This window comes from Festucalex cinctus, chromosome 6 (assembly GCF_051991245.1).
Source record: "Festucalex cinctus isolate MCC-2025b chromosome 6, RoL_Fcin_1.0, whole genome shotgun sequence".
Lineage (NCBI taxonomy): Eukaryota > Metazoa > Chordata > Actinopteri > Syngnathiformes > Syngnathidae > Festucalex > Festucalex cinctus.
The window spans coordinates 298,578-316,181 of NC_135416.1; the positions used below are offsets into that span (position 1 = coordinate 298,578).

General features: G+C 48.2%; 3 protein-coding genes across 4 annotated transcripts in view; 2 read left to right on the forward strand and 1 right to left on the reverse strand.

The window, feature by feature from the left end:
* The window catches only part of LOC144020108 (GTP-binding protein 2-like), a 7,526-nt gene extending 5,334 nt beyond the window's left edge, over positions 1 to 2,192 (forward strand). For both annotated transcript variants that reach the window (XM_077523205.1, XM_077523204.1), the window contains exons 10-12: positions 490 to 661; positions 941 to 1,105; positions 1,173 to 2,192. In XM_077523205.1, coding sequence (XP_077379331.1) covers positions 490 to 661; positions 941 to 1,105; positions 1,173 to 1,334 — 499 coding nt within the window. In that variant the 3' untranslated portion in view covers positions 1,335 to 2,192. The remainder of the gene's footprint in view (positions 1 to 489; positions 662 to 940; positions 1,106 to 1,172) is intronic.
* On the reverse strand, positions 2,134 to 12,826 carry LOC144020107 (apoptosis-stimulating of p53 protein 2-like). Its single transcript, XM_077523203.1, has 18 exons — positions 12,614 to 12,826; positions 9,807 to 9,954; positions 9,454 to 9,555; positions 9,180 to 9,253; positions 9,012 to 9,113; positions 8,756 to 8,921; positions 8,199 to 8,374; positions 7,910 to 8,074; positions 7,623 to 7,836; positions 7,432 to 7,545; positions 6,409 to 6,497; positions 5,989 to 6,328; positions 4,606 to 5,282; positions 4,242 to 4,379; positions 4,036 to 4,169; positions 3,680 to 3,846; positions 2,976 to 3,175; positions 2,134 to 2,277 (listed from the first exon to the last, which is right to left on the reverse strand). Exons 1-18 carry the CDS (start codon positions 12,620 to 12,622, stop codon positions 2,236 to 2,238), a joined length of 3,057 nt encoding a protein of 1,018 aa, XP_077379329.1. The 5' UTR covers positions 12,623 to 12,826; the 3' UTR covers positions 2,134 to 2,235.
* On the forward strand, positions 12,167 to 17,586 carry rrp36 (ribosomal RNA processing 36). The gene is made up of 9 exons (XM_077523215.1): positions 12,167 to 13,292; positions 13,368 to 13,499; positions 14,580 to 14,882; positions 15,309 to 15,444; positions 15,541 to 15,607; positions 15,947 to 16,051; positions 16,849 to 16,923; positions 16,997 to 17,114; positions 17,269 to 17,586. Exons 3-9 carry the CDS (start codon positions 14,594 to 14,596, stop codon positions 17,430 to 17,432), a joined length of 954 nt encoding a protein of 317 aa, XP_077379341.1. The 5' UTR covers positions 12,167 to 13,292; positions 13,368 to 13,499; positions 14,580 to 14,593; the 3' UTR covers positions 17,433 to 17,586.
* Positions 17,587 to 17,604: the final 18 nt, after the last annotated feature.

Consider the following 17,604-nt stretch of genomic DNA (forward strand, 5'->3'; position numbering starts at 1 on the left):
AAAAAAAAAAAAAAACTAGTACGTTTTTTTTTCCTCTCAGAAATTCTAAGTAAATCTTACAAGAAGAGTTTTGAGTACATTTTACCAGCTAGTTAAAAAAAAACAAAAAGTTACCGGTACTCAAACTGTGTGACCTTCAGCTCTAGCACCTGAGCCATGCCACTCTTGCTCAGTATAGTGGCCGACACGATACTGCAATGCTGGTGTGTCCAAAAATGAGACCAAAAACCGGGTCTGTTGAAGGTACAAGGATTCCTTCCACATGACGTCAATATCGTAACGCAGAACAGAGTGGCATGGCTCAGGTGGTAGAGTGGCTGTCCTCCAACCTGACAGTTGTGGGTTTGTTCCTCAACCCATGAGTAACCTTTTTTTTTAAATATGTAAATATTGCTTTATTTTTGTATTTATTATTATTTTTATTAGTGACTACTCGAGTTGAGCAAAAAAAAAAAGGTGCAATATTTTGTGTGTGCGCGCACGCGTCAGCGGCGTGTGCCGCGAGGGCGAGCGCCTGGCGGTGGGCCCGACGGACGAGGGCGGCTTCCTGCGCGTGAAGGTTCTGTCCATCCAGAGGAACCGCTCCAGCTGCCGGCTGCTGAGGGCGGGGCAGGCCGCCACGCTGGCGCTCGGCAACCTGGACAGGACGCTGCTGCGCAAGGTGGGCGGGGCACTCGCCACGTGACATCACACTTGCTTGTTCTATTTGAATGCATGATAGAAGTGAACGGTGGTCGGACGAGATCACTTCTTGTACTTCTTCCCTTTGGACTTTGGCCTTTGATTTTCTTTCCTTCACTTTGAATTGTATTGCATGTTGGATGTTCAAGAAACCAAACCAAACCAAACAGACACTCCGCGGGCCCGACAGTATTCTTTATGATCCGCGTTTGTTCACCAAAAGAAGATACGAAGTGGCAACGTTGTGGTGCACGCGCAGGGCATGGTGATGGTGAGTCCCAAGATGAAGCCGACCGTCTGCCGCCACTTCGAGGCGGCCATCGTGCTGCTCTTCCACGCCGGCACCTTCCGCCGCGGCTCGCAGGTCACGGCGCACGTGGGCAACGTCAGGCAGACGGCCGTCGTGCAACGGGTGCACGGGAAGGTACGCGCGCGTGCGAGCGAGCGCGCGTCACAGCGCGCGTCACGCGCGTCTTTCCGTCTCCCGGCAGGACGAGCTGCGGACGGGCGAGCGAGCCGTGGTGGCGTTTCGCTTCCTCAAACATCCCGAGTATCTTCGGACCGGCGCCAAACTTCTCTTCAGGGAGGGAGTCACCAAGGGCATCGGACACGTCACACGCCTCCTGACCGCAGAACACAACCAGAACCACTAGAACCCTCGCAAACAAATTCCGGAGGAGCTTGAAACCACCAAAACCGCTTCAACCACAAGTAACTTGGACCGCAACCTGAAGCATCAGAACCACTCAAAACTCAAATCTGCAACCACAACCAGGCATTGGAACCACTAAAGCAGCAAAACTAGAGCCACTAAAACGAGCACTACCAGAATCACTCAAATAAAAACGGAATTATCGTCTCGAAGAAACAAAATGTACAACCGCAACCGGGAGCATCTGAACCACTCGAATCAGCCAAACAAACAGGAGCGTAACCAGCAGAATCCCAAGAACAAAACCTGAAGCATCCGAACCACCACGAAGCAGTCCAGCCAGGAGAATGGAAAGGAACGGAATCGGAGCTGCAAGCAGAGTCTTTCATCCTCGCCGCTAAAATGGCGCTCATCCGGATTATTCCAGGCTGGCCCGCCTCCAAGAAGATTCAGACTCAATTTGGCGGGCCGGGCCGTCTTCAGCGTTGACTATGTGAGCACTTTATGACACACGTGCCGTCATGTCGGCCATGTCAGCCGCCATCTTGGTTGCCGTCAGAAGTCCGTCAATGAATATTGTTGCTTGTGCAATCCAAAAAAGGAGAATTATGAATGTGTTCCACGTGAAATATGAAATGGATTTTTGTTGTCAACAGTCATTTTGCAGTTTCTCCTGCTAGCCTAGCATGTGACTAGCGTGCTAGAAAAGGTAGCTTGTCGTTTTTCGAGCGATTGACTTTGATCCCGAAAGAACTGATCAAGCTTTAACAAACAGAAAAACATGCAAAGCGAGCGTCATATCAGATGTGACTTTTTATTTGTGTTTGACACGTCAAAGAGAATAAATACATAGTGGACAGCAACTTGTTGGTCACTTGGGAGCTTCTCGGGGTTCCTCAGGGCTACGCCAGACTTCTGTGTCGGGGGCGGATCCTCGGATAGAGCTGATAGGGAGAAGCGGGGAAGAGCAAATTGAGCATACACGTGAAAAGCGAGTTCACAATTCCATTTACTCGTCCATCAAACCCATTTTTTCAATTGGAAAACCTTGCAAGTGGATGCGGCGCAGTCGTCCCCAAACATCATTTGGTACCGTGCTCATGTGGACAAAAAGTGTTGGGACCCCTCGATTAATGAAAGACAAACCCGCTGTGGTAAAAATAAACCCCCCCCCCAAAAAAAAAATATCAATAAACATCAGACATTGAAACGGGCCTGGACAAAAATGATGGTTCCCCTAGAAAAAAATTGGAAAATAATTTGACCACAGAGGTATGTTTAACCAAGGTGTGTCCTCTAATTAGCATCACAGATGTCTTCAAGCTAGTCGGCAGCAGTGCTGGAGACAACCGGAGCATTTTGCTCGTGAAGAGTCGTCCGAAACGGAGCACAGAGGTGCACAAGTCCAAAGTAGAAAGGTAATCAAATCAGACCAACCCCAAACACAATTCAGAAGCAATGTCTGATTTTCACTGGTTCATTTTCATGACATTTTTGAACCATGACTTCTGCCAGATTCAGGTGACCACTGGATTTGTTTTCCTTTGTTTTTTGTCGTACGCCTCAGGAATATACGTCAACACCCTGCCTGTCTGCACGACCGAGCCTGGGGACCACTGCGCAGGTTTTGCCAGTTACTGACCCCGAGCAGGTTTCTGGGTACGAATCCCTGGGCGTCGCCGCAGCACGCCAACCACCAGTCGCCGTCGGCGTCCTCGTCACGCCTCAACACCGTCAAGCAGTCTCCCGTCTGGAAGGACAGCTCGTCCTCGCTCTGGGCCTCGTAGTCCCAAAGGCCGTAGACCACGCCCCGGTTCATGACGCCCATCTTCTCCTGAACGCCTGCGCGCAAAAACGCAGGTGAGGGGCGGGGCATCACAGATCCCAGATCTCATTCATGCATTCGTTCACAATGGTCTCTTCAAAATCATGACCAAATTCGCTCATTCATTTCTTGAAATTACTCGTTTCTTCATTCATCCGTAACAGAATCCATTTGTGATTTCATTTTGACCAGGCGCAAAGTCCTGGAGGTTTCCCTCTTCCAACACGAGCTGATTCCAATCAACAGGCTAATGCAAAGTTGGAGAAGGGAAACATCCAAAACCTGCAGGACTCCGGCCCTCGAGGACCGAGTTTAGCCAGCCCTGATTTAGACGAACGTTCTCAGATCCATTCGATCGTTTGTGAGAACTTCAGATCATTCATTCGCTCATTTCTTTGAGAACTTCCTCTTGCGCTTAACCATTCAGCTATTCATTCATAAGAACCTCCTTGAACCTTGACAGCCTTCTCAAAAAGTTGGCTCATTCATTCATTCATTCATTCCATGTTGCCGCTGCTGACCGTAGAGGAAGTGCGAGCACTGAGCGTATCCGTCGTCCATCTCCTCGCATTTGTCGGCGGGCGTCTGCGCGTCGCTGAGCGTCACGGCCAACACGGCCGCGCCGCTCTCCACCAGGAACTTGCACACGTCCACGTTGTTGCACGAGGCGGCGCAGTGCAGCGGCGTCCTGGGCAATCACCACAAGCACCGCGGTCACCAGGTTGGCCAAAATCAAATTCGCGCGTGGACAGAATTGTCAGTAAGCGCTTCACATCTTCGAAATCACGACAGTCTCGGTCCAGTATTTGAAAATGCTGAAGCGAGTCAGAAACGAGTGCGTGATCACCAACAAGAGAACGGTGAGAATTTGCGTTACCATCCGTCGCTGTCGGCCGCGTTGACGTTGACGCCAAAGTGTACCAGGAAGTTCACGATGTCGGCGTGTCCGGCGCAGACGGCGTTGTGCAGGGCCGTGATGCCTTCGTCGTTGGCCCCGCTAGGATCATCCGCCTGGAGACAAACAAAGATGGCGGACGTCAACTTAGCCGTCCTCCATTTTGACTCCAAAGATGTCGGGCTGACTTCATAGATGACCCTCTGGACCAGGTCGTACTCCCCCTCCAGGGACGCGTCCAGCAGGATGGCCAAAGGGTGGAACTTGACCCGCACGTTGCGGTCCGCCGGAACAGAAGCTGACGTACGGAGAATGGATTTCTTTCCCTGGAGGAGGTCAACGAGCCAAGTTGGATGTCAGTGAGAAGAGAAAAAAGAAAACTCCAAGACATTCACGACCTCTGAGCTATTTGTTAATTCATCCATTCATTCATCCTTCTTGACCAATTTTTCAGATGCATTCAGTCATCAAACCTCTTCTACCTACGTATTCATTCATCCAGTCATTCAGCGGAAGCAGCAGTCATAGCCACATGAGACGTCACTGACTCACCATCACCTGACCTGTGACCTCAGGGGGCCTCAGGCTGAGCGCGGCGTCCCCTTCCACGGGGTAAGGAGGAGGCGGGTAGGGTGGGAACTCGTCCCCTGTGACTGGCCGCACCGCTTCCTCATTGCCATCCTGATTGGTCGGTGGGGCATGGCAAGAGGCGGAGCTTGGGATAGGAGAACGAGGGGGCACAGGGGGCGGAGTCCCGTCGTCTTCCGGGCTCTCGAGCAGCTGCGTCAGAGCCACTCTGTCGCTCGCATCTGATGCCCCAGCACACTCTGAGACCGGGTCTTGGGTCTCCACGGGTATGGTCTCCATGGCAGCCATGGTGGTCTTCTGGTAGAGAAGCTTCTGGATGTTGGGTCCCGCGGGGCCTTCGGGCTCTGTGATGGAGCTGCGTTTCTTCAGGGGCCGGGGGGCGTGTTGGCGCCGCCGCAAGGCCTCCAGATCAGCGTTGCCGTGGTTCCTGTTGGGCTTGGGCAGGAAGGGCAGCAGCTTGGTGGGGCTGAGGGGCCGAGGCGTGGCTCGTTCCGCGGCAGGCTCCACCCCAGAAGTGACATCCTTGGCCTGGAAACTGCGGTCCACCTCGCCCCGCTTGGAAGAAGAAGAAAATCCAGAGCTGATGGCACCGCTGTCAGACTGCTGCCCTCCACTGGCCGGGAGGACTGGTTTTCCGTAGACTGTGGAATGAGACAAATGATTAGCATGCAAGCTGGGAATCAAAATGGATCCCAGCACATCAATGAGAACAATGGCCCTCGCCCTGTGGCACGGGGAGAGATTGACCCAAGATCAGTAACTTAGTTTCAAACCTGGCTCAAACTGTGGATGCTGCGCTCACATGCCGACTTGCTATCTCTATGCTCAGTGAAACCAACACACCCAATTTGAGGTACAAGGTCAGCTTCTACCGCAGGGTCCACCAATTCCGGTTCTCCAGATCCGGAGTCCTGCAGGTTTTCGATGTTTCCGCATACCTACCAACACACCTGATACTAAAGATCAGGATGTTATCAGGTATGCTGAATAGCTGATTATATGAATCAGGTGTGCTAGTGGGCGGAAACATCAGACACCTGCAGGACTCTGGATCTGGAGGACCGGAAGTGGTGAACCCTGTTTTACGGGCTTTAAAAGCAATTCCCATTCATTGGACCCTTCAGGTCTTGATCGATCTGATCAGTTCTCTTTGTTCATCAAGCAAAGTCTTCCTTCAGTATCACCACCTTTGACAAGCAGACCACATCTGTACCTCATCTGACCCTCGAGCATCCAAACCTGTAGCCACAAAGACCCTCCAAGATGTGTCAAGAAACGGGAGACATCAATGTAGGAAAAGAAAATGAAGCGGCGTGGAAGCGAAGCGAGCTATTACGCAGTCGTCACCTCGCGTTTGGCAGCGTGGAAGCGTGCTGGACTGGTGGCTCTTTCCGTGCGTGCTCCTCTGCGTATACATGGAGTAGATCGATGACGCCGCCACTCTCGGGGGCTTCTGCAGCACCGGGGACACGGGCTCCAGGGGTCCCTGGGGCTCCAGGGGCTCGGGGGTGTAGGGTCGCACGGCGGCGGCCGGGGGCTTCTCTTGCTTGTGGGGCAGCGGGAGGGTGTTACTGTGAAGACCGCCTCTGGAGGATCTCATCTTTCCGGGGAAGGTTCCGGTGCTGTAGGCGGACTGGGAGAAGAGCGGCGGCCCGCAGAAAGCCTTGGAAGTAGGCGTGCCCGGATCCTTTCGCAGAAACGACACGAGTTGAATTAGGACTGGTTGGCAGTGAGAAAGTCACAAGTTTCATATCAGTCCTCCGATACCTTCTGGTCCCTGAGCAGTTTCGTGGTGGTTTGATTGTTCCGTGAGGGGACAGGGGGCGGGACGTCAGAACTCTGGCAGGAATCGGTCTCTGCAGACAGAACATCATTAAAGCTTCAGTTCTTGAAGCTTTGTTTTGGTACACAAAGAAGGATTTTGTGAATCCAAACATGAAGATAAAAACAAAAGGATTTCACAGTTTTGGTGGTACTGTGTGTGGAGTGCTCCGATCATCTCAACGCAGCACCACACGCGTTAAGATTCTCTTCTACCACCGACCTCAAAGCAAGTGCTCCAAGGTAGGACACACACATGATCTCTCAAAACGAAGACAAAACGTAAGAACCCAGTTATGTGCCGGCCGATGTTAGCCAAGTTTTCTCAGAGGGGACCAGATGAACGGTGATGTCGTCAAGACTTGCTTTGGAAAATGCTTCTTCCCATCTCGGGAGTCTACGTTCATACAAAAGGCGACATCGGTTAGGATATATTTTCTTTGATTTCCTGCTGCTTCCTTGTTGGTCAGTCAGGTTGCGTCTTTGAACGACGACGTTCCGTTCACGTGTCAGGTGACTCGAGGCGACAGCTGTCGACTTTCCCCACACACACGACGATTTTTTGTCGTGAATATTGAGTACATTTGAATATTTCAGAATGTCCGTCCAGACCGGGTTCAGACCCTGTTATCAGGTCAAATCCAATCTTAACACACCTCTGACAGAATGATCATCTTATAGGACTCGAGGGCCGAAGTCCTGCAGGTTTTGCTGGTGTCCCTCTTCCAACACAAGCTGATTCCAATCAACAAGATCGTTATCAGGCTTATGCAGAGCTTGCTGATGAGCTGATCATATATCAGCTGTGGTGGAAAAGGGAAACACAAAAACCTGCAGGACTCTGGCCCTCGAGGACCAAGTTTGCCCACACCTGTTATAACAGACATAAGATAGTCGACTGTTTGACGTCTTTGGTTGTGAAGGGGCAAAATCAGGACAAAAACAGCCCGACTGTCTTTACGTGTGTACCCGGCCGTTGTTGTTGACCTGAAGTGTAGTGGCGCAGGTTAGCCATCCGGGGCAGTGTTGAAGCATGGGTGGGGCATCCATTCCCGCTGCTCCAATCAGAGACTTTGTTGACGGCTGCTCAGAACACAAAAACATATCTGGTCGGCATGAAGGTCACATGGTGCTTTCACCGCACTGCCACCTCAGCGTACCTGAGGCCGGCTTGAGGGGCCGAGGAGGCGGCGGCGGCTTCAGGGACATCTTGTGGGCCGCTAGGGTGGTGGTGCCGTTCGGGTCGGTGGGCTTCAGCGCAGGATCTTGGCGGGACGGCAAAGGCGGAGCCTGACAGGACGACTGGATGTACGGACCCACCGCCGCCACCTTGCTTGATGTGGCGTGCTGAGGGGCTGCACTGTCCAAGGGCACCTGCAGGGGGAACCGACAGGAGGACATCTTTCAGCTTCAGACATCACATTAGCATAGCATCATTTGCACTCACGGGCGTGTTCTCCTTATGCTGCAGCCCCGCCTTCTTCTTCAAAAGGCGCTGACGCAGCTCGGCCACGCGCCGCTCCATGGTTGCCACCTCCTGGTTCTTCCTGTTCAGTGCGTCCCTCTGCTGCTGCAAGTGCGACTTCTGCTCCTGGTTCAATCGGTTTCTAAGCTGGGGGGGGGCAGGACACGCACATGCGTCGCCAAAATAGCTTAGCGCAGGTTTTCTAGCCTGACACCACCGGATCCTTAGCAGATTGGTTAGCGTGCACGGTTAGCATCTTTCCCGGCCTCACCTGCAGCTCTCCGCATAGCCGCTGCAGCTCGGCGGAAGAGGAGGAGTCTCTGCCTTCTGTTCTGCTGCTCCGAAGCGCCTCCAGCTGCTCGCTGAGCTGCTCCACACGAGCCACGCTCACCAGGAGCTCCTTCTGCTTCTGCTGGAACAGGGCACTCAGGTGCTCCACCTCTGAAACTGAGGAGCACAGGTGGCCTCAGTGTGGTCTACTCGGCGGCCTCCCTAGAGAAGATTCTAGAACATTTCTACTGTCTGTGTGCCTTTTGGAACCTTTTGTTTGATTTGATAAACTTCTACTTCGTAAGTCCCCTACAAGACTACAATAGACTTCTAGAAACGTCTGCTCAATTCTTAAAACCTTACTGGAAACAGTGTCTTCTTTGACTTCAAGAGACTTCCTTTTGGTTTCTAGAACCTTCTGATCAAATTCAAGACATTCTGTACAACTTTGAAGACCTTTCTGCTGCCTGTATGCCTTTTAGAACCTTCCAACTGACTGACAGAGCCTTCCATCCGACTGCTACGACCGTCTGTTCAACTTCAACTTGTCCCACTGACCCAGCTTGCTATTAGTGACACGCTTGAGCTCCACTTGGCCCCTGAGGGCCCGCACACGGCGCAGCTTGGCCTCCTGCTTGGCGGCGTTTTCCCGAAGACGTCGCACGCACTCCTCGTCCGACGTCTCGCCGTGGTCCTTGTGCCTCAAACGCCACAAATGCTGCTCCTGGGGGAAGGGAAGGGGGACGGTGACATCAGTGAGATCATATGCTTGTCGAGCTGATGTCACAATTATGACATTGTGGCGTCATCACACCTTGAAGGCGAGCACTTGTTGCTTGTCGTAGATGTTCCGCTGCTGTCGGGCTGCCAGATCCTCCAGCTCCCTCAGCGCTTCATCCGGATGAGGCGATGACACCTGCGTGCGTTCACAAACGGTTAGCGTGCTAACAGACGGATGCTAAGTTAGGCTAACGCTAGTCACCTTGTCATCCTCGGCAGTCATATGACCTCGGCCCATCGTGTGGTCTGCTGTCCTGTACGCGCCTGGACACAAACCTGCCGTAGATTAGCATTGCTCGAGAAGCTCAAGCTCAAATCCTAGAACCTTTGCAGTGTTTTATGTGCCTTCTAGAACATTCTATTTTGACTTCCAGATCCTTCTCATCGGCTTCAAGATGTTTCTGTTTGATTTTTAGTACGTTGTGTGCTGAACGCAAGCTAGCATGCAAGCTAACATAGGTGTGTGCGTGCGGTACCTGTGTGCGGCAGGCGCCTGAGTAGGTAGGACACCTCCCCTCTGTGCTGCCCCCAACGTTGCAACACCTCCATCATGTTCTCGTCCTCCCCAACGACGCGTTCTGATTGAACAAAAGGCATTGTGATGTCTGACTGTGTTCCACATGGCCTATGTTTTTTTTCTTCTGAAAACATGAAATGGGTTCTTCCATTAATTGTAATTTCAATTTAAAACGAGCTGGTTCAATCATTCTCCCGAATCCCAATCGGGATTTTAGAACCAATAGGTCCGTTATATCAAAATCAATGTATGCTATATAGTGGTTGTGGAATGTTTGTTTGTGGTGTTTCTGTGCGCGTGCCATGAACTGACCCTCTCCCCTCCAGGTCTCGGTGATGAAGCAGTGGTTCTCTCCCGGTTCCTTGCACAAGCGGAGAACGTCCCGGCAAAGCGTGTCCGGCGTGACGGGAACCTCGCAGCAGTCCTGCGGCCCGCCGCCCAGGAACACGCTCAGGAACATCTACGACAAAACAAGTCACGTCACGACCGCGTGTGCTAACACGCTAATGCAGAAGACTGGTGATGTGGTAGTGATGGGACACGACGTGTCAGGTGGACACCCTCACCATGCCAACGAGTGTGTCACTGTGGACGTGAGTGAGCTGTTAGATGTTTTCAGTCAGTGGAGTTAAGGTATTAAGAGTTTAGCAAAAGTTTCTGGAAGTTGAGTAGAAGGTCTGGAAGGCATGTAGACACTGGAACGGTTTTGAGAGTTTAACTACAGAAGTTGAACAAAAGGTTCTGGAAGCCAAACGGGAGGTTCCCAAAACTGAGTAGACACTGGGAAGTTCAAGAAGTCAAGAACAGGGTTCAACAGGTTAAGTATAAGTTTCTAAGACTTGAGCAAAAGATTCCAGAAATCAGGTAGAATTTTCTAAAAGTCAAATAAAGGGTTCTAGAAGGCACATAGACACCATGAAGCTTCAAGGAATTGAGCAGAAGGTTGTTGAGAGGTCCAACTGAAGGTTCTGGATGTTGAGTCAACACCAGGATCCAATATTCAAGCACAAGGTTCAAGAAGTGGAGTATAAGATGAAGGTTCTAGAAATCAGGTTGGATTTTCTCCAAGAATGTTCTTGTAGTCAAATAGATGTTTTCGATGTTTTGGGGTCTGTAACGTGAATCGCCTCCTGCATGTCTCTCCTACTTTGGGATTCTGAGGAAACATGGGGCAGAACTGCTGGTTTGTGTCATCCCCAAAAGGAGGTCAAGACTGTTGGGGGAGGGGCAGTCAAGATCAGGACAGGAAGTCGATCCTGGCTATTGGCGCTTACGTTAGCATAGCAGCTCACAAAGACTGTGGGCTGGTCACGTGACAGCGTCTTAATCCGGGCTGGGATTAGGGACCCCTCGCTGTGGGGGGGGGGCACATCACAACAACAGCAAAACATTCATCCATCCATGTTGTTGTAACCAAGTCTGTTAGCTTAATGCTAACGTATAATGTGAAACGCCATAGGCGTGCTAACTGAAATGAGCATAGACGTCAACAAGTGCGACAGCCGCTTCTCTGCCTCTTCTTCCTCTGTTCATGTCGTTGCGCGTCATCAAGTAGAGCTCAGCGCTGCCCGGCATGTTGTGGCACAATGCGGTACTGCAGCAGGCGCCCGACTTCCAAATTGGGATAAAAAAATGCTTTTCAAAACAAAATGATTGCTCTCATCCATCTGTGATGTCAAGTGGTTGCCATGGCAACAGAGCATCTGTTCACCACGGGTCACTTCCTCAGTGTTGTGCTGCGTTGGCGCCGCCCACGCCTGCAGCCATATGGGAGACGGGTCACGTGACCAGCAGGATTAACACACACATGCGCGCACGCATGCTGTGAAGGATTAGAGAAGATTTTTCTTCATTAAAAACAAAGCAAATGAACGCCAGCGCTCGTTTGGACGACCACCAGGAAGCTCGCTTGTCGTCGCCTTGCGCTGCGCACGCCAATCAAACGTGGACACGCCCATTGCAACGCTGTCAATCAAATGTGACAAGATTTCAAGTTCTCATTTTGACTTTGTGCTCATGTGCGGGATCCTGGTCACCATGGCGACAGTTACCAAGCAGCGTCGCCTTTCGCAGGATGCCGCTACTTCCTGTTTGGGCTTTCTCTTTGCTCCAGACGCAAACGGCAACCCACAAACAACAACGTCGCCTAGCAACCATCCCAGGACGAAAGGAAATTGAAAACGGAAGCGGATCAACTTCAAAAGTCAACAAAGTTGACAAGTCAAGTCACCTTTACTTATATCGCATCAGTGTTCATTTTAACAAATTTCTTCTAGTCTTTTGACTAAATTAATTCAAGTTTAAGTCATCTGGGGCGGTGTGGCTCAGTGGTATGTTGTTTGGCTCTTAACCCAGAGGTTGTGGGTTTGATCCCATGCCATTGTAACCATGTCGAAGCATCCTTGAGCAAGATACTGACCCACAATTGCTCCTGATGCTGCGTCATCAATGGCTAGTGAAAATGGAAAGCGCTTTGAGGGCCTTGTAAGGTGGAAAAGCGTCATATAAATCAAGTGCCATCTGATTTTTATTTTTGTTTGAATCCAATTTTAGTTGACGAAAAAGAGCAATTTTAGGCGACTAAATTGACAGTTTAGTCGATATTTTCCTTCAGAATACATTTCAACTTTTTTACAGAAAATGACAACACATCTATTTGTAATTGTAATTCTTTTCTCCAACCCGCGTTTCATTACTTCTGATTTTGATTGTGTGAATTTTCCTGACTGTTATTTTCATTTTTGTTTTAGTCATTGACAAAATTGTTCGTCAGTTTTAGTTATAGTTACAGTCTCAATGAATGGCTTCTATTTTAGTTTTTCATTTTCGTCTGAAAAAAAAAAAATTTTTTCGTCAACGAAATTATCACTGGACTCGTCTCATTGGCTGAGCTGCTCCGCAGTCCCGCCTCCTCCGAACACTCAACAGGTTGATGGAAGGAGAGTGGAGCGAAAGAATGGATGGATGAATGGTAGATGAGATGACAGACTGAATGAATGGGTGATAGATGAGATGAATAGATGAGGGGGTGAACGGATGACGACAAGATAACGGATGAATGGATGATGCTGGCTCCTCCTCTGACACAATCCGTGCGAGGTGGCAGGTGGTCGGCTCACCGGCATCATGATGTCGGCGCGCTGGCAGTCACATGACCTGTTGAATCCCGTCCGGCATCACGTGACCTGTTCGCTCGAGCGTCCAAAACGTGTCGAGGAAGTCGGCGAGCCGAGACTGCCGCGCCGGCACGTTCGTCGGCGGAGGAGAGCGAGAATGGCAACGATCAGCCTGAGCATCACCCAAGTTCCATTCGCACACCTGTCAATGGACAATGTGTCACTACAGCAGGATCCGGTTTGGATTTTCAAAATAACATTAGTTCAAAAGCCGTGGAAATCGGTTTCCTGTTTTTGTTTTACTATCGTAGTACAATTCTATATGTCGATCTGCCTGCCTGTTGTTTGTATGTGAGCTTTAATTTCAATTTCGAAGGTTTTAAGACAAGTATTTGATGGCAATCAGCATGACGCCTCCATCCCGTTTTCCGCTTACATGCTAAAATCTTTAAAAAATAAAATAAAAATAAAAAAAACAGCTTGTTTTTGCTTTCGATTTTTAGAATTTTGTAACGACGTGCCAAAGTGTCATGTAAAGGCGACTAGTAATCGTTTACAGTTTAATATCAGGAAATCCGCGCCGTGTTTGGCTGAGCGAACCCTTTATTGTGAAGGCGGAAGTACCTCATGGACGTGACGTCACGGAACGCGTCGGGGGAGGCTAATGTAGGCTATGCTAACGGTGAGTGTCACGCAGACTTGCACATCGACAATTCAACGATTTAATGATTTTTTTTTTTTTCGTTCTACTTTTCAGTTGATTTAAAAGTCGCCAACTACGACCGGAAGTGTCGGAACACTCTTTGGTTGGTGTTCTGCACGTGCCCGAGCGTGAAGGAACCCAAGTCCATTGCAAAAGTTCATCTTTGAAACTTTGTCAGCTTGTCAGGTAAAACATGTTGATGACTGAACACTAGTAATGATATTGGTCGAGTCTTAAACACGTAACGATCTGTTCGGCCTTCAAACTACCTCATTTTTGTTCTTCTTTGCGTCTCAAAGTTAACAGTTAAAAATGAAAATGCGGCTATTTCTTCCTGTGGATTCAGCGGAGGTCGAGATTTGACTTTGGAGAATCCCGAGTTTGAAAATTCCACAACTTTTTTTTTTCCATCTTCTTCCTTTTCTCAAAAGAGTTGTGCCATTGAAATGCTTGCTTAAACCACACAAACTGAACATGACAGTGATGTCATTGTTTCTCATGAAAGAGTTATTCAAGTTATCCAGTTCATACGCGAAAAGCAATAGTTAAATCACGAGAACAAAAATCGTTTCAAAAATTATAGTAAAGCTAAAATAAATAAAACCTTCAACAGAGAATAAATTGAAAGCTTCCTTTTAGTAAAGTATAAGTAGTGGGAATGTTGTCAAATAATGCTAATAAGGCCAAATAATGATATTATTGCTGTTTATTTTTTATTATGGGTCGTGTATAGGAAAAATGAACAAACTTCCTATTAGTCGTGAATGTACATTTTAATACGCTACACTTAGTTGATGAAATTCATGAAATTAGCGATGGAAAATGTGAGCAAAATCGATCTGACTGCAACTTCAAGTCTAAAAATCGTTTGTTTGTCCACCAATTGTCGTGATTGAAACTACGACAACCGTTCTATCATCATTATTATTTAAGAATAAAATCCCAATAATTACCTGATTAATCAACAGATTCATGACAATGATATATAATGGTTCAAATCACTTTTTGAAAGACTTTGTCCTACTTGTGAATTTTTTTCCCCCACTTTAAAACAAAGAGAAAAATCAGCCCTTTTTTGCTGTTTTTTGGGGGGGGCATGAAAGTTGTTGTAATGCATCAAAAATAAAAGTGGCAAACGTCGGATTTAAAAAGTGCTTTATTGACAGCCAGTTAGCGTACGCTCGTCATGGCAAGCAATTGTTTATTGCGTAAAGTGATGGATTTGCTAAAAAAAAAAGAGAGGTCACATGCCTGTTGTGTTAGCAGACGAGGCCAACAAGATGGCCGCCAGGCACGGCGGCGATGAAGAGGAGGAGGAGAGCAACTCACTTGTGTTGATGGAGCGACGAAGAGGAGAAGCTGCTGAAGAGGAAGATTGGGCAGGATCTGATCATGGGAGTGATGATGAGGATGAGGATGAGGAAGGACCTGATGAGGAAGATCAGGCAGGACATGATGGGAGGGAGGAGGAAAAGGAGGGTGATGATGAAGATGATGAAGATGATGAAGATGATGAAGATGACGCAAAGGTCGAGTCATCACTTTTGGCGAGAGAGAACATCAAAAAAGGTGAAGAACAGATTTTTTTTCTTTCTTTTTGCATAAAATTCAAGATAAATAAATAAACATTATTATAAATATATATTATTATAAATTCTGTTTGGTCCAAAAGGAACTTACATAATTATAGTTGCTACTGTTTTGTTTTTTGTTAGTTGGTCTTCATATTTGTATACATGTACAATTATTGCCAAAATAATGGTGATGATGATTTTTTCCATAATGGAGCAGCCCAACATGCAAGCGTTTATCTGTTATTGTTTGATTTGATAATTTAATTCATTGTTGCGTGCTTGAAGTTTGGGCACTTTTCATTTTCAATTAGTTTCTATTTGATGGCATAATCTATGAAATGTTCCACCTGCAATCGAATCTTTATTGGAAGCGACCTGTCGTCTCAATATGAATTGATGGATTGTTTTTTGAAATGTGCAGAGTTGTCGTCCATGTCGTTTGAGGACATCTTGAATCTGCGTCGCCACGTGGGCACCAAAGCGTACGACCGGGTCGCTCACGGCGCCCGGCGGCAGGCGGCGGGCGGCGCCGAGCGCAAGCGCCTCAACAAGAACAGGTGAGGCGCCGCGCCGTGACGTGACGTGACGTGACGTGACGTGACGTGACGGCGTCCGCTCTCGCTCTCGCTTGACGCCTTTGGCTCCTCCCTCAGGCCCGTCGAGGTCTCCGCCAAGAAACGGGCGCCGTTCCTGCGCCAGGTGGTCGCCGTCAAGAAGATGGTGAGTCCGGATAACAAATCAATGAAGAAATACATGAATTTATATATATATATTAATATATATTAATTGTTTCCATTTTATTTTCACATTTATTTCTTTATTCATTTATTATTTTAAATTTTGGCAATTTTGGTCCACCATATTAATCGGCTGATCGTTTAAAATTGGTAGTTTTTTTTTTTTTCCCCTTTGACTTGTTGACAATATAATGTAAGACAAACTTTGAAACATTCCCACCCCACAAAATGCTCCAAATGGCCGCTCAGTCCAATTTTTGTTTTTGTAAGTAGAAGGGAGCAAAAAGAAGAGGAAGAATTGTTAGTTTGTTTGTGTTTTCAGACGTTGAGAGACCCTCGCTTCGACGACCTGTCGGGGGAGTACAAGGCGGACATCTTTGACAAGACGTACAACTTCATCCACGACATCAGATGGCGAGAGACGCAGGCACGCACGCACGCACGCACACGCACGCACACGCATGCACGCACGTGGCGCCGTGAGCCTCAAGGAAGGATTCCCGCGTGCCTAAAATGGCCGCTTGACACAACGCAAAATGGACCACGCGACGTCCGAAATAGCGTTTGCACTTGAATCGATTTTACTCTCTGGCTCCCTCTAGTGGAACGTCAACAATTTCATCTCCAAACTCTGCATAATGTTGTCAATTTTTTTGCAGATTTTTGTACAGCTCGGACATGACGGAAGTGCAAAACTTTTTGCAACGCCTTCAAACGTTTCTTCGAGTCATATTTTGAAAATTAATCTTTTCAACCTTTAACTTTTCATTCTTTCCTCCATTTGTAAGCAACTTTCAACAAATTTACATCCAGCAACATTTAAAGAACTTTTAGGGACTATTTCACTTGACTTAAGACTTATTATTATTATTATTATTATTATTGTTATTATTATTATAAATTGAGCATTTTAATAGTCGTAAGTATATTTCTGTAGCTTTTTTTTGGGTGCATTTAAGTTATTTAGGTCACGTTTTAGGGAGTATTTGATTAGACTTAAGAATATGTTGAAACTTTTCACAAGTGTTTGAAACATAAACTTTATTATTATTATAACATGATGATGATGTCGTTTGAAACAACTTCCTCAAAAAATGGATTTGTCTCTGTTGTAAATTGCAACAAAATATAGTGAACGAGTCAAATGTTCTGCCTGTAATTCTTATGGCAATTGTCTTAACAAATTTCTGTATTTCTTTTCATTTTTTTTTTTTTGTCCGTCAGGTGATTGAAAAGCAGCTGAAGAAAACCAAAAGCGGCGTCAAGAAAGATCAGCTCAACTTCCTTCTCAAGAAGATGGTGAGTGTCGTCGGCGGCGCTGGCGTCACCGCACACGTTTACTGACGAGCGACCCCGCCCACACGCCCGGCAGGCCAATCAGGAGCGAGCGCGGCAGAGCCGAGAGCAGCGACGGGCCGGCGAGCTTCGCCACAAGAGGGAGCAGCGGCAACGGGCCAATCGCGGCGCTCGGCCGTTCTTCATCAGCAAATGTACGTATACCACATAACGCACCTCATATTTCAACTACAGCAAAAAAAACAATAACTAATAATCTGACGTGCATAAGCTTTTTTTTTGTTCAGTTTTTTTTGCAATGGCATTTTTGCCGGCACGTCCGTCACACTGTTGTGTCCCGTTTTGTAGCGGAGCAGAAGAAGCGTCATCTGGCGGCCAGATTTTCGGCGCTGAAGACGAGCGGCAAGCTGGACGCCTTCCTCGGCAAAAAGAGGAAGCGCAACGCCGGCAAGGATCGAAGGAAGTTGCCACGGCGACAGCAGCAGCAGCAGCAACGTCACGACGCTCGCTGACGGACAGACGGACGCGTGGCAGGGGCCGTCCAGAGATAAGAGTCCTTTTTTTTTTTTTTTTTTTGACTTGCAAGCACGGTGCAATATGACAATATGATTTTCTTGCTTAATAAACATGTTGGGAATGTTTTTTGTCCGACGGGTTTGCCGATGACGTTTGCGTTCATTTCAA

What these genes read in the sequence shown, in the direction of transcription:
- LOC144020107 (XM_077523203.1), bottom strand. An exon ending in CGAGACCTGGAGGGGAGAGG is followed by an intron (nt 9,556 to 9,806) that starts GTCAGTTCATGG and finishes TTGTTCAATCAG; the next exon opens with AACGCGTCGTTGGGGAGGAC. An exon ending in GCGGCCGACAGCGACGGATG is followed by an intron (nt 3,847 to 4,035) that starts GTAACGCAAATT and finishes GTGATTGCCCAG; the next exon opens with GACGCCGCTGCACTGCGCCG.
- rrp36 (XM_077523215.1), top strand. Translation starts at nt 14,594, where the DNA reads ATGGCCGCCAGGCACGGCGGCGATGAAGAGGAGGAGGAGAGCAACTCA. An exon ending in TCAGATGGCGAGAGACGCAG is followed by an intron (nt 16,052 to 16,848) that starts GCACGCACGCAC and finishes TTTGTCCGTCAG; the next exon opens with GTGATTGAAAAGCAGCTGAA. An exon ending in GCCGTTCTTCATCAGCAAAT is followed by an intron (nt 17,115 to 17,268) that starts GTACGTATACCA and finishes CCCGTTTTGTAG; the next exon opens with CGGAGCAGAAGAAGCGTCAT.